The sequence below is a fragment of the Camellia sinensis genome, chromosome 2 (assembly GCF_055761805.1).
Source record: "Camellia sinensis isolate YWXY chromosome 2, ASM5576180v1, whole genome shotgun sequence".
NCBI classification, from domain to species: Eukaryota; Viridiplantae; Streptophyta; class Magnoliopsida; order Ericales; family Theaceae; genus Camellia; species Camellia sinensis.
In genome coordinates, this window is record NC_138962.1 from 49,127,657 (window position 1) to 49,148,746 (window position 21,090).

Sequence of the window (21,090 nt, forward strand, 5' to 3'; positions counted from 1 at the left end):
TCAAAATCTGATTTAAATAAATAATAAATCAGAAAATAAATTAACAACTTACTTGATTAATTTCTTGAACCATATTCTAATCAAGTCCAGTATTAGATACTGTGTTCTTAAAACAGATTCGTCCTCTCCACGTTGCTTTCAGATTTTCAAACTTCTATCTCTCTGGATGAAATGATCAATAACAAATAAATGCAGCATTATAATTTATTTGCACAAGAAACACACTAAGGGTGTGTTTGTTTTGAAGGATTAGGGGGTGGGATTGGACTATTAGTCCCACCGAACTAATAATCCATTGTTTGTTTCATTTTTTTTGCTTCGGACTAATAGTCCCCCCGGACGATTAGTCCCACAAATATGAAACTATCCTATCCCATGGGGGGTGGGATAGAAACCATGAGATTGGTATCCCATGAGATTATTTTATGAAATGTCCATTTTACCCTCCATGCTATTACTTAGCAAACAATTAGAAAATGATAAAATAGTCTTTTGAACATTTATAAATTATTTTTTTAGTATTGTTAATTTAAAATTATATATTAAATAAAAAAATTTAATTATAAATTATAAACTATAAATTATAAATTAAATTTAATTAAAAATAATAAATTATAAATTATGGCCTTATAAATTAATTTTTTTTAGTGTTGTTAAAAAATTAAATTTACATATTAAATTAAATTATTTTTTTAGTATTGTTAATTTAAAATCATATATTAAATAAAAAATATAAATTATAAATTAAATTTATTTAAAAATAATAAATAATAAATTATGGCCTTATAAATTAATTTTTTTTAGTGTTGTTGAAAATTTAATTTATATATTAAATAAAATTATTTTTAATTGTCGTTAATTTAAAATTATATATTAAATAAAAAATATAAATTATAAATTTAATTTAATTGAAGATAATAAATTAAAATATTGTGCAAAAAATAAAATAAAACAAATTTTTATTTAATATAGCTAAAAATAATTAAATTATTAAAGCTATGTTTAATATTGCTATTACTTAATAAATAATTGAAAAGAATGAAATAGTCATTTGAGCATTTATCTTTCTCCATGATATCCCAAACAAACATTGGATAATTAAAAATAGTCCAATCTAAACATCTAATCCCATGACTAAACAAACATAGGATACAAATTTAGTCCAACCAAATAGTTCCAGGACAATATATCCCAGGGCTAATAGTCCGATGGATTACAATCCCCCCTTATCCGGTCCGTCCAAACAAACGCACCCTAAGTGTATACACTCTTTCTCACAGAAATTTAATGCAGCAAAATGCGGAGATTATTTGCAGAGGAGAAGTATGAAAATTGTGAACCAAAACATCAAATGAGAGCTGCCTATTTATAGATGGAGTGGTGGTTGTACAGATTTGAATTACCAAACCTGTTTGAATAGGTGCAAGACCTGTTCGGCACTGTTCAATAGATAACTGAATTTGTTCGATTTAATTTGCACAAATTTAAATCTATTTGAATTTAAATTCAAACAGGTAAGGGTTTTCCTTGAACTAAATTGTTCAGACAGATTTTGAAATCTGTACAAAAGGTTCGGACATTTTTGAATTTAAACGATTTGATTTTATTTTACCAAAACATAAATTAAATTCAAATATTTTTGGCCCAAAAAGATAGGTATTGGGCCGGACAAGCCCAACCCAACCACACACCATGCACCCGTGCCCTGTCCAGCCCAGCTGACTGGACGGGCGACGGTGCGTGTGTTTATTTTGGGTCTAATGGGTCTATCCCACTTTGCCCATAACCTCCCTCTCTACAAAACTTGGGTACCCCTTGGGGCCTACCCCAAGTTCTAACTCTAAACCTTATAAACTCACTCAAAGTTTCCCACAAAATCAATGTAGGACAAACAATTATTAAAACCTTAAGAAATTTTCACAAAAAAATCTATTTTCATGGAGCTCACTTTGACTTCAATTTCTCATTCACTTGATAATGGTTTTAAGTAACCAAATATAATACGTGAATTACAACGCGGCATAAAACGCGTTGCCACTTAAATCCGCCAACTTTAACGCACGGGTCCCATCTAAAAATTAAGCCAAAATTTTTAAAAAAAAATTATGTTATTTCCAGATTTTTTTTCAAAACCATTTCTAACAAAAATTTCTTTAGAAATGGTTCCATTGTCGTTATGCCTCCTGCGTACATGATTCATAGGTGCTGCTGACAATTGATCACACCATGGACATTTTGTCCATCTTTAAAAATGAACTTCTTAACAAATTTTGTCCGTCTGTATATATATATATATAAGCTGTGGCTTTGGTCCAGATCAAGATCGGACTGCACCGTACTGTTAGGTCTGCGGAGGCCTACCACAGGTCCCGTTTTGATAATCCGAACCGTTCAATGTGTAGAACTCGTCGAGTATCATATGTCTGTAAAAAATCACGTTGATCGGATATCGATAGCTATGTGAACAAATAGTTTTTTATCAACCGTTAATTGTTTCATCGTCTATTTTTTTATACAAAACTGAATTGATCACATAGCTATTGATATCCGATCAACGTGATTTTTTACAAGCATGTAGTACTCAACGAGTTCTACACATTAAGCGGTTCGGATTATCAAAACGGGCCCAAAAATAGGCCCCATAGGCCGAACTGGACGGGTCTAATATTGATCTCAACTTGAGACAAGCTGGACCCATATATATATATATAGTTGTTGCGTTACATCTTATAAAAATCTTTTATAAAAGCATTTTTTCACAGGTTCTCACATGGAAGAGTCTATTCACTTAGCTTTCATGTGGGATGTGGGCTAATTTTTTAATTATTTTACTCTAAGGTTAAAATGTTTCATTTGGAATGAATTTTTTTAGCATTTTTACCTTTTGTGAGAGAAAAAATAAAATGATTATGATTTAAATATAATATTTTATTTTATTAATTTTTTAATTTATTTTTATATTTTTGTGACTAAAATTGCCCCAGAACCACATGTCAAACATAGCCTTACACTAGCGATAAGCCCTGGGAAATTTTTTGTAGGCATAGATAATTTTCTATATATATTCTATGATTAATTTCTATTTTTTTAGTAAAATTGTTGTGTGCCAGATATTGGATTGGTCATTTTTTGACACGAATATAATTATAACACGACATGACATGATAATATGAAAAATAAGTGCCGAACATGTATAATATGAAGTTAACACAAGTAACTCATTTGTGAAAAATTAATTATATATTATATTTTAATATTATTTCTACTATGCTCACCCCTAAATGTTTTTTAAGTAAATTACACTATCATTCATTTTGATTCCTATAATTTCAATTGTATCAATTTTAACTATATAAGTTCGTTTATGTTTTAATATAATCCTTTCTATAAAAAATGTTGAAAACTTTAACCAAAAAATCCATTCTAGTCATGTGGACATTTTCCGTCAACATTTTTAACAGATGAAGTAAATTGAAACAAAATAAAAGTGTAAGATTGAAATTTATGCAATTGAAATTATGAGTACCAAAATAAACTCTCGTCCAAACACATGGACTAATGATATAATTTAGAACTACATGCATGGGAAGAGATAGTAAAACCAACCAGAGACACCAACATCATAGCCAAACATTAACCCAGCAGAGGATGCAATTATGCAAACGATTACAGCTGTACTCGTCAACCTTCCTTCTGCGATTGATCAAAATTCAAAACCTCTCTCTCTCTCTCTTTCTCGCTCTCATGAATGAAAAAAAAAAGAAGTTTGCTTTGTGGGTTTTCAGCACCATATGCTTTCCTGTCTATTAGGAGCAAAAAATTGGGTGAATGATTGATTAGTGTACTGGTTTTTATTATTACAGATGGTGAAAAGGAAAACTGGCAGTTACTGTTGTCTACCAATACAAATTTGAAGGGCTATGGTTTCTCCAAGATATCTACTAAAAATAGAAATTGTTTGCCCCAAACAAAGACGTGAAATAGAAGGTCAGTGTGGCAAGTAGGGCTGTCACCTAATCCGTTAAAATCGTACTGATTCGTATCAATTTGCACCGCTCTAACCGCTAACCGTGGTTTAAACATTAAAATTTATAATCCGCCAATCGAACCGCTCCGCTCCGCTATAGTTAATACGCATATATTTTTAACTTCCAATGAAATATCAATGTAAAAATGAGTGTGAGAGAGATTTAAGATATGAAATTTATTACAAATTAGTAGTTATATCTATGAAACATATTATGTAAAATTACTTTGTGTTATATATCTAAAAAATATTATACAAATTAGTGTTATATATTATGCAAATGTATGATAATTAGTTAGAATATTCTTCAATCCGTCAATCCGCCAAAAACTGCCAAAACCGCAATTTGTCAATCCGCTAACCCGATATTCGACTTATAATTTTACTCCTAAATTGTCCGAACCGCACCTCGCACACCCCTAGTGACAAGGATTATGTGAGGATTGTTAGTCCATAGACTTAGAATTTCATAATTGACTGTAAATTTTATTAATTGGATTATAACTGTAAATTTTAATCTGATAAAATTGACAAATTTTTAATATTGGGAGAGTTTGAGATTATAATTTCAAGCATGAAAGAAAAAAAAAATAAAAACAAAATGAATACATAATAAATGATTATCTCACTAACTTATTTGGATAACTAATCCTACATTAATTCATAAAATTATTAATCTTTTCATTATTAGTCATATTAATCAAATAAGGCCATATGTTCACAGTTTTATGTTTATATATTTACAAAATTTTAAAAATTGTAAATAAAATTTTTATTTGGTTTTTATTTTCATTTTCAAAATAATTTCATTAAGTTTGTAGCAAAAAATTATTTTGTACTTTTTGAAAAGTAGTTTTCATTTTTTTTCCTATCTCACCTCTTTCGACTATTACCACTGCGATCACTAACTTCCTTCATGTATGAACAATCATCTTCGGTCACAATCTTTAACCATTGACAATCTCATTATTTTTAAAATACAAGCATTGTCAGTTCAAAAAATAAAATAAAATTCAAGCATCCGTTAAAAATATTTTTTTATTTTTACAAAAAAATAAATATAAACATGTTTAAAAATTAAAAGTATCAAGTGTAAACGTTAACAAATAACAACACAACGGTTTGAATTATTTATACATGACTTATGATAAATACCACACGCCTTTTAAATTATCTCAAATTGAGATTTAAACTTAAAAAAGCCTCAACGTTTTATTTTAATATTTTTTCAAAACTGAAATAGTATTTTAGAATTTTTTTTGGACCAAAAATGTATTTATAAATAACATCATAGATGTATTTGTAATTTTGGAAAGTATTTAAAGGCAGTCCACGTTCATCATCCACGCTCCCGCTTCAGTTAATCTAAGCTGCTGAAAATTGAGAGGCGTAGAGAACTCATAAAGATGAGAAGAGATCTATAGATATATTACACATTCACATACATATATATATATATATAGAGAGAGAGAGAGAGAGAGAGAGAGATAGAGATAGATAGAGAGAGAGAGTGTTGATAATCTTGTTGAAACTATCACCAATGGAGTTATCTGCAACGACAACAACGCTCTTAACCATGTCTAAAACCCTGAATTCGACTTGCATTTCTCGCCTCCACTGCCATTTCTCCTCAACTCACCCAACTCAACGCCTCCATATTCAACTCAGACGACTATTCAACGCCGAGTTTCAGAGTCCCAAGCCATTCAATTCGATCTCTTATTCCTCCAATTCGCTCAGATGTTTGTGTGCTGCGGTGTCTGTGCCTCCAATTAGGTGTCGCTTGCAGTGTGTTGACAGTTCTGCTGCTTCCTTCGCCTCCGCTGCTGGCGGCGGCGGCGGAGGGATTCGTGGGAGTGGCGGAGGCGGCGGGGGCGATGGTGCGTCGGATAGTGGGGAAGCCAAGTCGAACTCGGTTGTCGGAGGGTCCGAAGATGTTTCGGCTCTGTCTCCTGATGTGATAATTCTTGATGTTGGGGTAAACTTTCTCTTGATCTTCGTTGCATTTCGATTCTAGAGACTCATTAGGTCAAAATGTTCTATGAAATGTAGGTTTTAGAGACTCACTGGTATATAATATGTTCATGTTATTTATGAAATGGGATGTATGTTTTATGTCTTCAACCAATCTGAGTGAAATAGATTATTTTATGTTGTTAGTTCTGTGTGCTCGATTATGTATCCGTAGACTTATTGTTGTGTCTTGTGTTTCTTGCTCTTAATTTGTCCCTCTCTCCAGGGTATGACATGTGGGGGATGTGCAGCGAGTGTGAAGAGAATTTTGGAAAGCCAGGTGAGTGGTATATGTGATATTGCCATCCTTACTGTATAGTTTATAGTATATGCTTGGTGGCTGAATAGATGTTAATATGTATATTTGAAAGCTAAAATTTGGGAAGGGAACTACTATTTTTGCACCACACTCATTGTCTCAGTTTACATCATTTGTGTCATTTGTATATCAACTTTTGAACAAAAACCAAAATCAAAATCAAATGTTCAAATATCAACTTCCAAACAAAAATTAGATGTTTGAATATCAATAACCGAATAGGGTTTATATCTAAACAAATTTTTTATTTATTCGGAAGTTAATATCCGACTATTCATTTTTGTTTAGAAGATAACATCCAAACGGTAAAATCGTGTGAACTGAGAATTTCTATGGTGTGTGAATAGACCCTCCCAATTGGAAATGTATATGTGGTAATCTTTGACTAAACAAACTAAACTTACTTATTGGTTAATAAAACAAAAATGGTGACAAAAAATGGAAACAAGTGTTGAAAAATAAGAAAAAGAAACCAGATTTTGTTACAATCCACATTACTTTAATCATTTTATAGTAATTTGGCTTAGTTGAAGCTTGAGGATTTTATGATTTCGAGATCAAATCAAGATACAGATTCATCTACTCTTTGTTTGTTCTTAAATCATGAATAGATGGTAAGGACGTCTTCTGTTTAGTTTACTTCGTTTCCCATATCATATGACAAAAGTTTACGGCATTTTGACACCTCTTTAAATTTCTAACATATTGACAAATATATCAATTTATTGGGAGATTGTAATTTTTGTGAAGCTTGAATCCCCATGTTTAGTACTACGAGATATGAATGAAATCTTTGTAAGTTGTAACTAAGGGTGAAATCTTTGTAACTAAGGATTATGCCCTTTAAATATTTCATTGTGATTTATGGAAGAAGCTTTCATTCTTAGGTAAAATCCACTGTTCACTATGTATATTTTTTTTTTTGTCTGACAGCCACAAGTGTCTTCTGCTAGTGTCAATCTCACAACAGAGACAGCAATTGTATGGCCTGTGTCTGAGGCCAAGGTTATACCGAATTGGCAAAAGCAATTAGGAGATACCCTTGCGAAGCATTTGACAAGTTGTGGGTTCAAGTCTAATCTTCGAGGTGAGGTGACATATTCTGGGTGTAATACTTTTGAATGCTCAAGCTTCTTGCCACATCATCATAGCTAAAATGATATGCTTAATTTGAGTGCTTGCCTCTGTGGTTTTGCTTTATACTCATCAATAATGAAAGCGAAGACTGAAATTATCTGAATGTTGGTAATGTGTCATGAATATGTCAAGGAAGAGTATAGAACTGGTTTGTTGATGTAACTATTATATGTTTTTGGGAGACAATTCACTTAACTACGAGAAAAGAGTGGTGGTTGTTCTTAGTGGGGAAATGTTTATATGATGATAAGATTCTATGACTTATATTATTCATTCTTGCAGTGAGAGTCCATAAGTAGGGGATTGATTCTAAGGTTCTTTGATGACTATCATTTAGCATTTGATCTATAAATAGTTGACTTACAAGAATATATACATAATGTGCTCTCCTGGATTTGTCAATGTCAATTTGCTTTGAAGGGTACTGGGTAGACACATTGGTTGAATTGAGACTCGTATCGCTGTTTGACATCTCATTTATCTAAAATTGTCAATCAGAATACTGTCTACAATTTAAAACATGTATTAGAAATGGTAGGTGTATGATGTACGATGGGGCCCAATGGCTGCCCAGCAAACAAATGATGGGCTAGGCCTTCCATTATTGGGATTTGTAAATTGATAGTGTAAGGTTTGGGTTGAAAGTCAAATATAGGCTTGAATTGGCCTAGGTTTCTTGGTTAGAAATTAAAGGAGTGAACTTGTTGAATTTTGGGATAACAAGGATAAACAAGGTTTGATGGGTGGAATATGCCAAGCCATTTAAGGATGGAATTTTAAGATTGGAGGGATAGGGTTTGGGAATTAAATTAGTGTGAAAGAATGGCGAGTTGGGACAATTTGATAAGAGTTCAATTACAAGTCAGAGGATTTTAGCAGCTATGTTTAGGTGGAATTGTGTTAGAACCATAAAATATTCGGTCCTCTAAACCATTCATATATTGGATTCTTAGAATAACTTGCTATCTACATATATCAGGACCTAGGAAGGTATGCTTGTTTTGCATTTTCATTTACCTAAGGTTTGATCATTTTTTTTTTAATAAAAATTATAAAACACATCGCTTTTTTTTTTTGTCTTTTCCCCCCCTTCCTTCTTATATTCTATATGTAACTTCCCAACTCGCTTTTTCCAGTGGATGAACTCATTACAATTTTCACAAACATTTGTGACTTAGGTTTTATTTATGGATACAAGTTTTGTGTAAAGGTTTGGATTACACTTTGGGATGAACTCTGGTCATTCTTGAAGTGTAAATGTAGTTAACTCAAGAAACTTAAAGTAAAGTCATTTAGGGCCCATTTGAATGCAATAAAGCATGATTTATGACTTTGAAGGTAAAGCATATTTGGCGCATGACGTTTCCCACACAAAAAAGGAAGAAAAAGAAAAGAAAAAGAAAAAACGGGGCTGAAAGAGCATTAATAATAAACAAAACTAAGACAGGGTATGAAAACAGGGAGGACAGATTCATAAAAGAATTTGAGAGCCCCGTAGATAATCATGCTTTCTCATTTGAATTGGATTGAGAAGTATAATTCATAGTTTGAAAGATCATGGCTTTATTGAAACAAAAAGAGAATGTAAAAGATACATACTCTCTGGATGGAAATATGAAATGAAAAAGTAATGCAAATAAAAAAAGTCATCTTTAGTATAAGAGTTGCCTTTATTAAATTAGAAATAGGAAATAAGACAAGCAGTGTACCTAGTCTCCGAAAGAGAATTATGTATCTATCTGCGATCAGTTAAGCAACTCTAAATTCTAGATGGGAGTAGACACTACAATACATTCAGGCTTTCATGTAACTTACTGAAAGCTTGGTGGGTAATTGGCAGGTCAGGGAGTCATTCAAGGAGATGTTCCATTGTAGAAATCCAAAAGATTTCTTGTAAGTGCAACTAGTCCTTTATGGTATGTCCCTGTTACACTGGGCTTTCAATTTCAGTGAGACTTGTTCTGCTGCTTATAAATCATGTTTCCACTATTTTAGATTTGAAAGAATAGATTCAAAATTAAGTTAACGAAATACTTTTCCATCAATAGGTGAGTCCCTTCGGCTACTAGTGGTGGATTTGTTGGAGGGAGGCAATTCTGTATCCACGGAGCCTAGTTGTTTTGGATACTTTACTCTTCCACGATCTGAATTCAAGCAATTTGTTCATTATCATTGGTCAAATTGAGTCTATGCATTCTTCAGAAAGTTTATATGTCAGATTTCATGTGTAATGGTAGTTCGCACTTAACAGGAACAATGATTGTGTATCAGTTGAACAATGCTCATTTGATTTTGTTTTGTTTTGCTTTGATTTCACCTTTGTCCCCTTGTTACCCTCTCCCATTCTTGAAGGGGTATTTTGTGTTTGTTATCTTCTTTTGGAGATTTGTATCCAGCATAATTCAGTGAAGGCCTTGTTGTCTGCTGATTGTAATGATTTGTGTAACGGTAACCATCCTAATTTTGTTGTGAGCCATCAAGTTTGGCAAGATTGTTATCTGCATGTGTACGCTCTTGCAACTGTTTGGAGTTTTTCTTACAGACATGCTGGGCATCCTTCTGTTTAATGATCATTGTTTGTATACATTTTTTAATTTATTTTTATAATGTTAACATTTCATATGACTTGCCTTCATCAATTAATACCAAATGCCTACTAGTTTTTATTTTATTTATTTTTTAACTATTATATTCAATAATTTGATATATTATTTTGGATTACTTGTTTGTGGAAAGGTTTCTTGTACAGATACTGATGTATGTTTGTAGTTATAAAGATGGATCTTTTAGCAGAACTTATTTATATTCATTGAATGTAGTTACACAAATGGAAACACTTTATGAGACCATTTGCTGTCTATTTTTGGAATTTGAGGGATTTGATCAATCTAGGACTTTCAGTATGCAACACAATTGTGTTGGTGTTCAAATTTTTTTGATCTTTTAGTGTTCCACAGCACACTGACTTGTCCATGTGATGACAATGTCACCTCAATTTGTTGCTGTGGCGGTGAAGCCGTTGCCATCGGGTTCTTATGACAACTTTTATGCATATGCTTTGTGTTAGTCATGGTGGCCTTTGAGGAGCCCTTGAAAAGATTCTGTAATAGTTTATATTTGATAACCTGCTCTCAGTGGAAGAGGGAAGCTGCAATAGAGTAAATTTCAATCATCATTTAGGTTCTTCTATCAGTTTATTGCATCTGGGCTGATGTGTTTTTCTTAATTTTAGTGCCACAATGCTCTAAAAATTGGTCATTGCTAACATCTAATTTTTCGTTTTGGTTTTCTTTGGGTCATTTTGTAGATGAAATGATTGGTTTAATTTTGTCATGGAGAACATATCAGGCTCAAAATTGTTATTTTTCTTGGTCACGTAACTTTCACTCATGTGCACTATCAAAATGAATATGTAGCAGCATGGTCCCTTTATTTATGGGTCAGTCAATGTCATTCTAGTGTTAAAAAATGTAGCACTTATGCTTATTGATATCAACTCATGTTTGTTGTAGTTTGTGTGAATTCTATTGTTTGGAAGACAGTATATAGTTTCATTTGCAAGGTTTTTGGCTATATATGTACTCAATGTTGAGGAAGACCTGATAGGTTTTTGTAGTATTTTGTTAGTCTTGTTTGATTGTTAGAATTGAAGTTGAAACATTATGTTTGTAGATGTTGGATCTTGGCATAGAGGCCCGTCCAGCAATGGGGCAGGGTAAAGGAAAAGTGGGATGTGGGTTCCTTTCGTTCGCTTTATTTTTTTTAAGGAAAGATATTTCGTAAGAGTATAACATGGAATGTTTAAATATCTAGATGAAATATTGGATATTGGATCCAGCCATTTCATTCTTCTCGGTGCCAAATTTATAGGAAAAGTGCAAGAAGCAGGGAAAAAGCCTACTATCAAAACAACACAAAGGAGGGTCCTCTGGAAAACTGTTAAAATTTATGTATTATTGATTGATATCTTATTGTTGTGTTTTATTGATATTACAAGGATTCCTATTATATAGAAGAGGATTTGGGTAGTAGGTGAGGAGTAGGTGAGGGTAAATTGGTGGTAGGTGTAGTAGGTGTGGTAGTAGGTGGTGGTGTTATATTGATATTACAAGGATTCCTATTATATAGAAGAGGATTTGGGTAGTAGGTGAGGAGTAGGTGAGGTGGTAGTGGTGGTAGGTGATGGTAAATTCTAACAGCCCCCCGCAAGCTCAAGGAGGATAGAAACTAACCAACTTGAGTTTGGAGAGAGTAACAAAACAAGAAAATACATAAAAATAAAAGAGGATAGGAGACACTGTATGGTGGTGTCAGACCATTGGTGAAGACACTGGATGGTGGTGTCATAACGTTGTAGAGGACACTGTATGGTGGTGTCATAACGGTGTAGAGGACACTGGATGGCGGTGTCAGACCGATGTAGAAGACAGTTTATGGGGTCATGTCGGACCGTTGTAGAAGATAGTTTATGGGGTCATGTCGGACCGTTGTAGCAGACAATGTTGTGACAGTTGTTGTGACAGTTTACGGAGTCTTGCTGGACCCTTGTAGAAACTAACCGGAATCAATGTCGGGACAGTTTACAGAGTCTTGTCGGACCCTTGTAGAAACTAACCGGAATCTATGTCGGGACAGTTTACAGAGTCTTGTCGGACCCATAAAGGAGCTAACCGGAATCAATGTCGGGACAGTTTACTGAGTCTTGTCGGACCCATGAAGGAGCTAACCGGAATCAATGTCGGGACAGTTTACAGAGTCTTGTCGGACCCTTAAAGGAACTAACCGAAGGAGACAGCCCCATGTGAACCATTCACACGGTTTCACACATTCACTATCCATTTTTATTTTATTTTATACCAAACCCTTTCTATCATTTATTTTATTTTATTTTTATTTTATTTTATACATAAAAAATAAAAAAATAACATAAAATAAATGATAGAAAGGGTTTGGTATAAAATAAAATAAAAATGGATAGTGAATGTGTGAAACCGTGTGAATGGTTCACATGGGGCTGTCTCCTTGTGTGATAAAATAAGAAAAAGAAAGTTGGGTGGTGTGGAAAGAAAGTTGGGTGGTGTGGTGTGTAAAGCGTGAATTGAAAGATGAAATAAAATAATAAAAAGAAAGGTGGGTGGTGTGGGTTAGCAGCACACATGTTCTGCAATTGCTGAAGGATGTGTCGTGCAATGGCTCCACTCCTCTGAAAAGCACCAACACCAAGACCGCCTCTAAGGTGAATTTTGCACAGATTCTTCCCTCTTTGAAATGTGTCGCTGCTTTTGAGAAATGCTGGGGCTCGCTTGAACTTCATTCACAATTCGTTCAGTCCAACCAAAATGAGAAGTGAATGCAACTAACAACAAGAAGAAAACCAGCACAAACTGCCTTGGCATCCTTACAGATAGCTCTCACAGAACCAACTGAGGAACAAGAAATGAAAAAGTGAGGATAGAAATCAGATCGGAGCTCGCTGAGAGTGGCGAACACGAATCTTCTTCCGAAGATGAGAGGGAGATAGAGCGAGAGCTTGCGGATGTTACATTTGAGGATCTGCAGAAGGCACGCTCTAATGGGTCGCATGCAGTGTACAAGAAGCCGAATTCTGAGAAAAAGGGAGGCCGGGCTAACAAGAACAGGCCAATGGAGGTCAGTGCCAAGAAGCCAGTTGGCAGATTTAGAGAGGTCATTCAAGTTCCTAAGAAGGTGGTACGTGATCCCCCCTTTGAATCATTATGCGACAATTTTGATGAGGATGGGTTCAAGAAGAGATATAATTTTCTGTAGGAGAATGAACTTCCTGCTGAACGAGAGGAACTGAAGAAATCGATGAATTAAAGAATCGCATTTCTTGGATAGACAAACAAATCAAGTCTACAGCAACAAAGCGTACCGATAAGGACATTCTGTCCGAGCACAAGAAAAAAGAAAGAGAGGCTACAAAAAAAAAAAGGAGAGGGAGGTTTGAATTGGTTGAGATCCGGCGGGCGGTCAAGGCAAGGTTGCCGCCCGCCGGAAGGCGAAGAACACCAAGATCTTTAACCTATAGCTCTGATACCATGTTAAAATTTATGTATTATTGATTGATATCTTATTGTTGTGTTTTATTGATATTACAAGGATTCCTATTATATAGAAGAGGATTTGGGTAGTAGGTGAGGAGTAGGTGAGGGTAAATTGGTGGTAGGTGTAGTAGGTGTGGTAGTAGGTGGTGGTGTTATATTGATATTACAAGGATTCCTATTATATAGAAGAGGATTTGGGTAGTAGGTGAGGAGTAGGTGAGGTGGTAGTGGTGGTAGGTGATGGTAAATTCTAACAAAAACCTTCATAGAGCAAAATCTACTTTAGCAAGAACATCAGAATTTAATGCACTTCATTCTTTGTTTTATCTTGCCTTTGATGCTCAGATTATTTCATCTCTTTTGATTTTTTTCATCCAATCTCTATTTTGTGACATTGTTTCTATTCTACTCATCGGCAATATCCATATACTCATCAGCAATATCTGCAGTTAGGCTTACATGCTTGTGCATATATCATGAAAATTTGCCGTCCTTATAAGCTTATGTCTCATATAAGAACACTTGGAAGTTGGAATTTGTTTTTTCTAGTGTATTCCGAGTTTTTGAAATGAAAACACTTCCCAAAACTACATATCTGCAAATTAATTTTACACAATTTGGTAACTGTTTGTTTCTGCATCATGTTTTTAACTTACTTGAACTTCCACTTATTAATTCCATGTTTGAACATCTGTAATTCATTGTTAAGCTAAAGCTTTTAATCTTGATTGGAGTGTAACTATGAATCTTTTACTGCTTTATGTTGCGAGTGGATTTAAGATCTCTAGATGTTTGTCCTCTTAATAGCAGTGGCTTGGGTGTTTGCTTGTTTACAGATTCTGTGAAGGATAACTTCTTTGAAATATTTGAAAGGAAGATGGATGAAAAGCGTAAGCAGCTGAAAGAAAGTGGTAACCAACTCATTTTTCCTTTACTACCAAATATTTAAAATGTTTGTTCATTTTCTCATAAATCTTTATAACACTTTCATTATAGTATTTTGAACGTGTAATACAAATGTGCTGACTACACTTTTGCTCATGTACTGGGACTTATAGCTGAAATTTTTTACAGGTCGTGGGCTTGCTGTCTCTTGGGCTTTGTGTGCTGTATGCCTCTTTGGCCATCTCTCTCATTTTTTTGGAGCGAATGCTTCATGGATTCATGCCTTCCATTCGACAGGATTCCATCTTTCTTTGTCATTGTTTACATTGCTTGGTCCTGGACAGCAACTCATTGTTGATGGTCTGAAAAGCCTTATTAGGGGGACTCCAAACATGAATACTTTAGTTGGTCTTGGCGCTTTGTCATCTTTCGGAGTCAGCTCTTTAGCTGCTTTAATTCCAAAACTGGTATTAAAATGGTTCTAGTAATACATACTTTTATATGTTTTTATTTCCATTCTATGAACAATTGCATTGTATATTGTATAAACATTATTTTTATTTAGATTTCGGGTTTGGTTTTATGTTTATTTTTCATTTTATTTCTTTCTCTTTTTATTCTTGTTCTTGTTCTTGTTCTTCTTTTTAATACTTCTAAGTTCTAGTGTTTTTTGCATATATTATGTATCTTATTTTATGCATATGTTATTGCCTGCCTATCAGACACACTGGATGCTGTATTACTGGAAGATATTAATGGAAGGTGGCTTGGAAATTTTCAAGATCACTGCAAAAAACTTCTTTCGGAGCAAAGATCTTAATCTTAACCTCACTCTTACACTTCTTGAAGTATATTTGGCCTTATGAAGCAATGGTTGGATTAAAGTTCCATCACATGCATTAAGGTTTGAAAAGCCTTTTTAAAATGGTTAATTTGCTCATTAGGTTGTGTAGCTTCGGGGATCTTGTGCTTGGGATGGGTCAAGATCATTGAGGAAAAACTTATTTTTTGTTCAGAGCTAGGATGGCTTTGGTTTATAACCTTAGTTAGTGAAACATTCTTGCCTGACATTTTAGATTGCCTTCAGTTGCAGGTAATAAACTATAATGAAGCCGGTGGGACTTCTTGTGCCTAGCATTTTGGGAGGAAAGGGAATTTTTTTTTATTATCTGGAAGGAAGATATCTTGTAGGCCTGAGAAGGAAAAGTCAACTAGGGTTGAGTAATCTAGTTTTGAGGAATGTACTTATTGGGAAATGGTTCTGGAGTTCCAGAAGAACAAATCTCTGTTTGACTTATCCCAAAACAAAACAAAAAAAAGAGAAAGAAAATGAACAAATTTCTCGTTGGTATATTGATGTGAAATGCACGGAGACCAATAGAGGCAGTAGTGAAGAGATACGATGCTGTAACGGTAGATGGGAGTGTTAGGGGACGGGGTAGGCTTAGATTGACGTTGGTTAGTGTGGTAAATAGAGATATGGATCTACTTAATTTGACTAACGAAATGGCCTTTGATAGGGCCATGTGGAGAAGAATGATTCATGTAACTGACCATTTTTTATGGGACTTAAGGCTTGGTTTGGTTTGGTTTGGTTTGGTTATGTTGATGTGAAATGCTTTGCCATGTTGATTATGACATTACAAGATGTTGGATTATGTTAAAATTTGAACTTATTACCGCATTTACATTCATGATGATTCTGACATCACAATATGTTGGATTATGTAAAATTTTTTAACTTATTAATGTATTGACATTCATAGAGCTTTGACAAGTTGGCATCCGGTAATGTATACTCTTTTCATGCTCCAACAGAAATTGGCAATTTAAGGTTGAATCCCACAAGCTTGTGTTACTTATCTTGAGTTTAAGAAGTCTTACCATCTTAGTATATTGTTTTTGGCCATAATAAAGACATGCTATAAAGTATGATGGTTTGTAAAAACTATGATGCAAATTAGTGACTTTTGCTATGTGATTGGATCTCACTCTAGTTAATATTCCTTGGTGTTTGACATATCATGCATACTCTTCAGTTTACTTTTGAAGATGTTGCAATAAAGGGCATTTGGTAGCGTGACACTCAGCACAAGGCATGTGAATGACATGATTGGTTGATGTTGGATTCTCTTTAATAAACTTGTTTTCATGCAGGGCTGGAAATCATTCTTTGAGGAGCCAATCATGTTGATAGCATTTGTCTTGCTGGGAAGGAATCTTGAGCAGAGAGCTAAAATTAAAGCCACCAGTGACATGACAGGCCTGTTAAGTATTTTGCCATCTAAAGCTCGTCTTGTGGTCAAGGGTGATGCGGAAGAGTTGAGCTCAACTGTTGAAGTTCCTTGTAATAGTCTCTCTGTTGGAGATCAAATTGTTATATTACCTGGAGTGAGTAAAGTCTCATTGTTTTCCCATTTAACGTCAGTCCTCCCTTTTTTTTTCTGCTTTAATGGAATCTGCACTAAGTTTTATGCTCTTGTGGGTTATTGAAGGTTGACTTTGTAATTATCTTAATTTTTCATGCTATTAGTTTTTTTTGTTCTGTTGCCACTTTGGATGCAGCACAAAGGTTCTAGCTGCTGCTAATTCTAGCATGTTCTGGTTGAAAATATTGCAGTGACATGGAATCATGATTTATTTTGTGGTGTAGTCTGTATATTGCCTGACACACATTGTTCCATTGTTTAGGACCGTGTTCCAGCTGATGGAATTGTTAGAGCTGGTAGAAGTGCAGTTGACGAGTCAAGTTTCACAGGGGAGCCTCTGCCTGTGACCAAACTACCTGGGGTAATAATATGATCCTCTCATACTTTAGTTTAGTTCACCGCTTAATTTAATCTAGTAAGAAACAAGGAAATTGTTTCTGATTGCATGCTGTTTTTAATAAGTAAAAGACATTATAACTAAATAAAGCAATTGGGGGGGGGGGGGGGGGGGGGGGGGGGGGGGGGTGTGCCACCCATGTACATGAGATGAGGGAATAAAAACAACTGAACAAACAATCTCTACTCAATAGATTCTCCAAACCAAACCAAACCAAGCCAAGACTTAAGTCCCATCAAATGGGGTCGGCTATATGAATCCTTCTTCTCTACGCGGCCCTATCAAATGTCATTTCATTAGTCAAATTAAGTAGATTCATATCTCTATTTAAAACACTAGTCAACGTTAATCTAGGCCTACCCCGTCCCTTAACACTTTCATCTACCGTTACAGCATCGCATCTCTTCACTACTGCCTCTGTTGGTCTCCATTGAATATGATCAAACCATCTCAAACGATTCTCTCTCAACTTATCTTCTATCGGTGCTACTCCTACCCATTCCCGAATACACTCATTCCTAATCCTGTCTTGTCTAGTCTTATCACACATCCACCTTAGCATCCTCATCTCAGCCACACTCATCTTATCTACATGTTGTTTCTTGGTTGCCCAACACTCCGTCCCATACAACATAGCTGGTCTAATTGCCGTTCTATAAAACTTACCTTTCAGTCTAGTGGGTATTCGTTTATCGCACAATACCCCAGACGCACTTCTCCACTTACACCATCCCGCCTTAATCCTATGGGCCACATCTGCATCAATCTCTCCCGCTGTTGTGATAATCCACCCTAGATAACGAAAGTGTTCACTCTTAGGCAATTCTTTATGGGCCACATCTGCATCAATCTCTTCCGCTGTTGTGATAATCGACCCTAGATAACGAAAGTGTTCACTCTTAGGCACTTCTAAGGATCGAAAGATTCTCAAAAACAAAAAATTGGTTCAAGGATGGATCAATTCCACCTGAACATAAAAAATATATATAAAACATGATAAGGTTCTGCTTCTCAATTTAAAAAAAAAAGGTTCTTTCACTCCTCAAAAGGTCCTTTCAAGAGGTGGAAGAACCTGATTGCATGGTTATACTTCTTGAAAATGAACCTTTTTTGGGGCTAAGGGAGGGACGGGAGCTGCATTTCACTTCATTAATTAAAGATTTTTCCCCACCATCTTATCGTATTATAGTGTATTGCATGTCTATACTAGGCTGAAGTTGCAGCGGGAACAATAAACCTTAATGGAACGCTTACTGTCGAAGTACGAAGACCAGGTGGTGAGACTACCATGGGAGACATTGTTCGTTTAGTAGAAGCTGCTCAGAGTAGGGAAGCTCCTGTACAGCGGTTAGCTGACAAGGTTTATTTATTGTTATTATTGGTTTTTGTAATATTTTTTATCCGTTGCCTATTATTTTATCTATGAAAATGCAATGGGTGAATTACAGTGAGCAGAATTAGAACAATGTCCTAAATTTGGAATCGGGCTTAGTAGAATTAAAGCCAATATCCTAAAAATACATATATAATCTTGTAATTCATTAGAGAGAGAACATTTTGAGAAATTGTGAGAGGTTTTTGTGGCTGTGTGATGCTTTGTGTAGCCATACCTTAGGGGGCAATTCCTAGGGAAGCCTGGGTACAATCCCTACTGTTTCTCAGACACTATTGTCAGGTTACTGTTAACAACCCAAGAGCAGTCTCTTTTTTAATTCCAAACACTGCTGAATCAAGCCAAAACAAACCCTAACCTATTGCCCTACCCTTTGGTCTTTGAATTAACACCAAACCTCCTTAAATCACTGATGTCCATAGCTTCCACCAGAAACTCTGTTTTGGAAATAAAAAATAAAATAAGAATCCACCACAATTCCTATTGTAGGCAGCTTTGAACCTCCATCTCTTTGACCAACCATACCACCAGCTGCCAAAACCTGCTACATTCATTCCAACTGCCCTTTTTGTCTCTTCTACTTACCAATGATCTTAACAGCGGTGATGGGTCATACATAACCAGCACATGATGAAATAATCAGATGGCACCATATATAACCCAAAATCTAAGCCTGATATATAATTTGAAAAACTTTTGTTCATCTTTAGAAGTCAGACCAAGTCCAGTAATGATGAAATAATCAGATGGCACCATATATAACTCAAAATCTAAGCCTGATATATAATTTGGAAAACTTTTGTTATTCTTTAGAAGTCAGACCAAGTCCAGTAATGTTTATTAGAAATTACAATAGTATTCTTCTGGTGCTCATAAAATTGGTGTTACTGGAAATAGTTCCAACCAATCATGCCATAGAACCTTACTTACCCTTAGCTTTTTAGAGTTAATCCTAGATCCATCCTTTTATGTTACTCAATCTATATACTCTTTTGCCTCAGAACAGCATAAGTTTGTTCGATGTTATATCTTCAATTCGTTGTCTGCTTTCTATAGAAGGTTTAAGGAACACTCTTAATCTGACCGACCAAATAAAATCAAAATGAAGAAGTGTTATAAGAATCAGTTTCCTTCTCTGTTAATTACTAAATATATTTTTCGTCATGTCATTACTTTTTTCTAGAATGTCCATTTACCTTTTAATGACATTGCTTTTGGTTTATTAGGTGGCTGGGCACTTCACTTATGGAGTAATGGCACTCTCTGCAGCCACATTTTTGTTCTGGAACCTTTTTGGTGCACAAATTTTACCAGTAGCTCTTCATCAAGGAAATCCTGTTTCATTGGCACTGCAGCTGTCTTGCAGTGTTCTGGTATGATAATCAGAAGTTATATTAGAACTCATGATAATCAGTGTGTCCAACACAATGTAAATTTAGTTTAGATATGAGCACTGTTTTGAGTTTGGTTGAGATTTGATTTATTGTTCAAGATTGAAGACCATGCTATTTTGTATCTCTCATTTTTTGTGTTCTTATCATTATGCTCCAATGCTGTCCTTATAAGTCTATCCCACTATTTTCGAGGCAGTAGTTAAACTTTAATTTCTGATTGCAGGTTGTTGCTTGTCCGTGTGCACTTGGGCTAGCAACACCTACTGCAGTGCTGGTACTTCATTTTGAACAGAAATCTCATCTTTGTAAAACGATTGGTACTGTTTTGTTTGCCCTTAATACTTCATGTAATTAATATTAGCATATTCACAGGTTGGAACTTCTCTAGGGGCTACAAGAGGATTGCTTTTGCGTGGTGGAAATGTCTTAGAGAAATTTTCAATGGTGAACACAATAGTATTCGACAAAACAGGGACATTGACAATTGGCAGACCTGTTGTGACAAAGGTGGTGACATTGGGACATGAGAACAATAAAGATTCACAGTTGAGTAGAGACATAAATACATGCTTTTTTGTAATTTAAGAGAACACAAAAGCTTGGGTGATGATTATGATATCATCACCTTTTATATTAATCAATATTAATCAATCAGCTGTTACAAAAGGAAGCCGTAAGACATTGATTAATGAATCACCTTTTATATTGATTGATTGATTGTCAGCCAATCAATCAATCACAATCTAATCTAAATAAGGAAATAAAAAAAATATTCTAACTCTTCGCCTCAAGCTGGTGTGAAGATATCTTGCATGCCCAGCTTACCTAGAATGTCATGAAATGGTTTACTCCCAACTCCTTTGGTGAGAATGTTTGCAAGTTGTTCACCTGACTTCACAAAAGGAATACATATCATGCCACTAGTGAGTTTCTCCTTGATGAAGTGGCGATCAATCTCAACATGTTTTGTCCTGTCATGTTGAACAGGATTGTGAGCTATGTTGATGGCAGCCTTATTATTACAATACAGC

General features: G+C 34.8%; 1 protein-coding gene and 1 pseudogene across 1 annotated transcript in view; both read left to right on the forward strand.

The window, feature by feature from the left end:
* The first annotated feature begins 5,334 nt into the window (after nt 1-5,334).
* PAA1 (P-type ATP-ase 1) overlaps nt 5,335-21,090 on the forward strand; it is a 41,983-nt gene continuing 26,227 nt past the window's right edge. Inside the window, exons 1-11 of the mRNA XM_082914314.1 lie at nt 5,335-6,005; nt 6,267-6,320; nt 7,293-7,446; nt 14,398-14,472; nt 14,636-14,913; nt 16,604-16,837; nt 17,138-17,236; nt 18,483-18,632; nt 19,892-20,038; nt 20,283-20,333; nt 20,432-20,604. Of these exons, the coding sequence (XP_082770440.1) occupies nt 5,568-6,005; nt 6,267-6,320; nt 7,293-7,446; nt 14,398-14,472; nt 14,636-14,913; nt 16,604-16,837; nt 17,138-17,236; nt 18,483-18,632; nt 19,892-20,038; nt 20,283-20,333; nt 20,432-20,604 (1,853 nt within the window). The 5' untranslated portion in view covers nt 5,335-5,567. The remainder of the gene's footprint in view (nt 6,006-6,266; nt 6,321-7,292; nt 7,447-14,397; nt 14,473-14,635; nt 14,914-16,603; nt 16,838-17,137; nt 17,237-18,482; nt 18,633-19,891; nt 20,039-20,282; nt 20,334-20,431; nt 20,605-21,090) is intronic.
* On the forward strand, nt 7,608-13,726 carry LOC145820715 (uncharacterized; annotated as a pseudogene).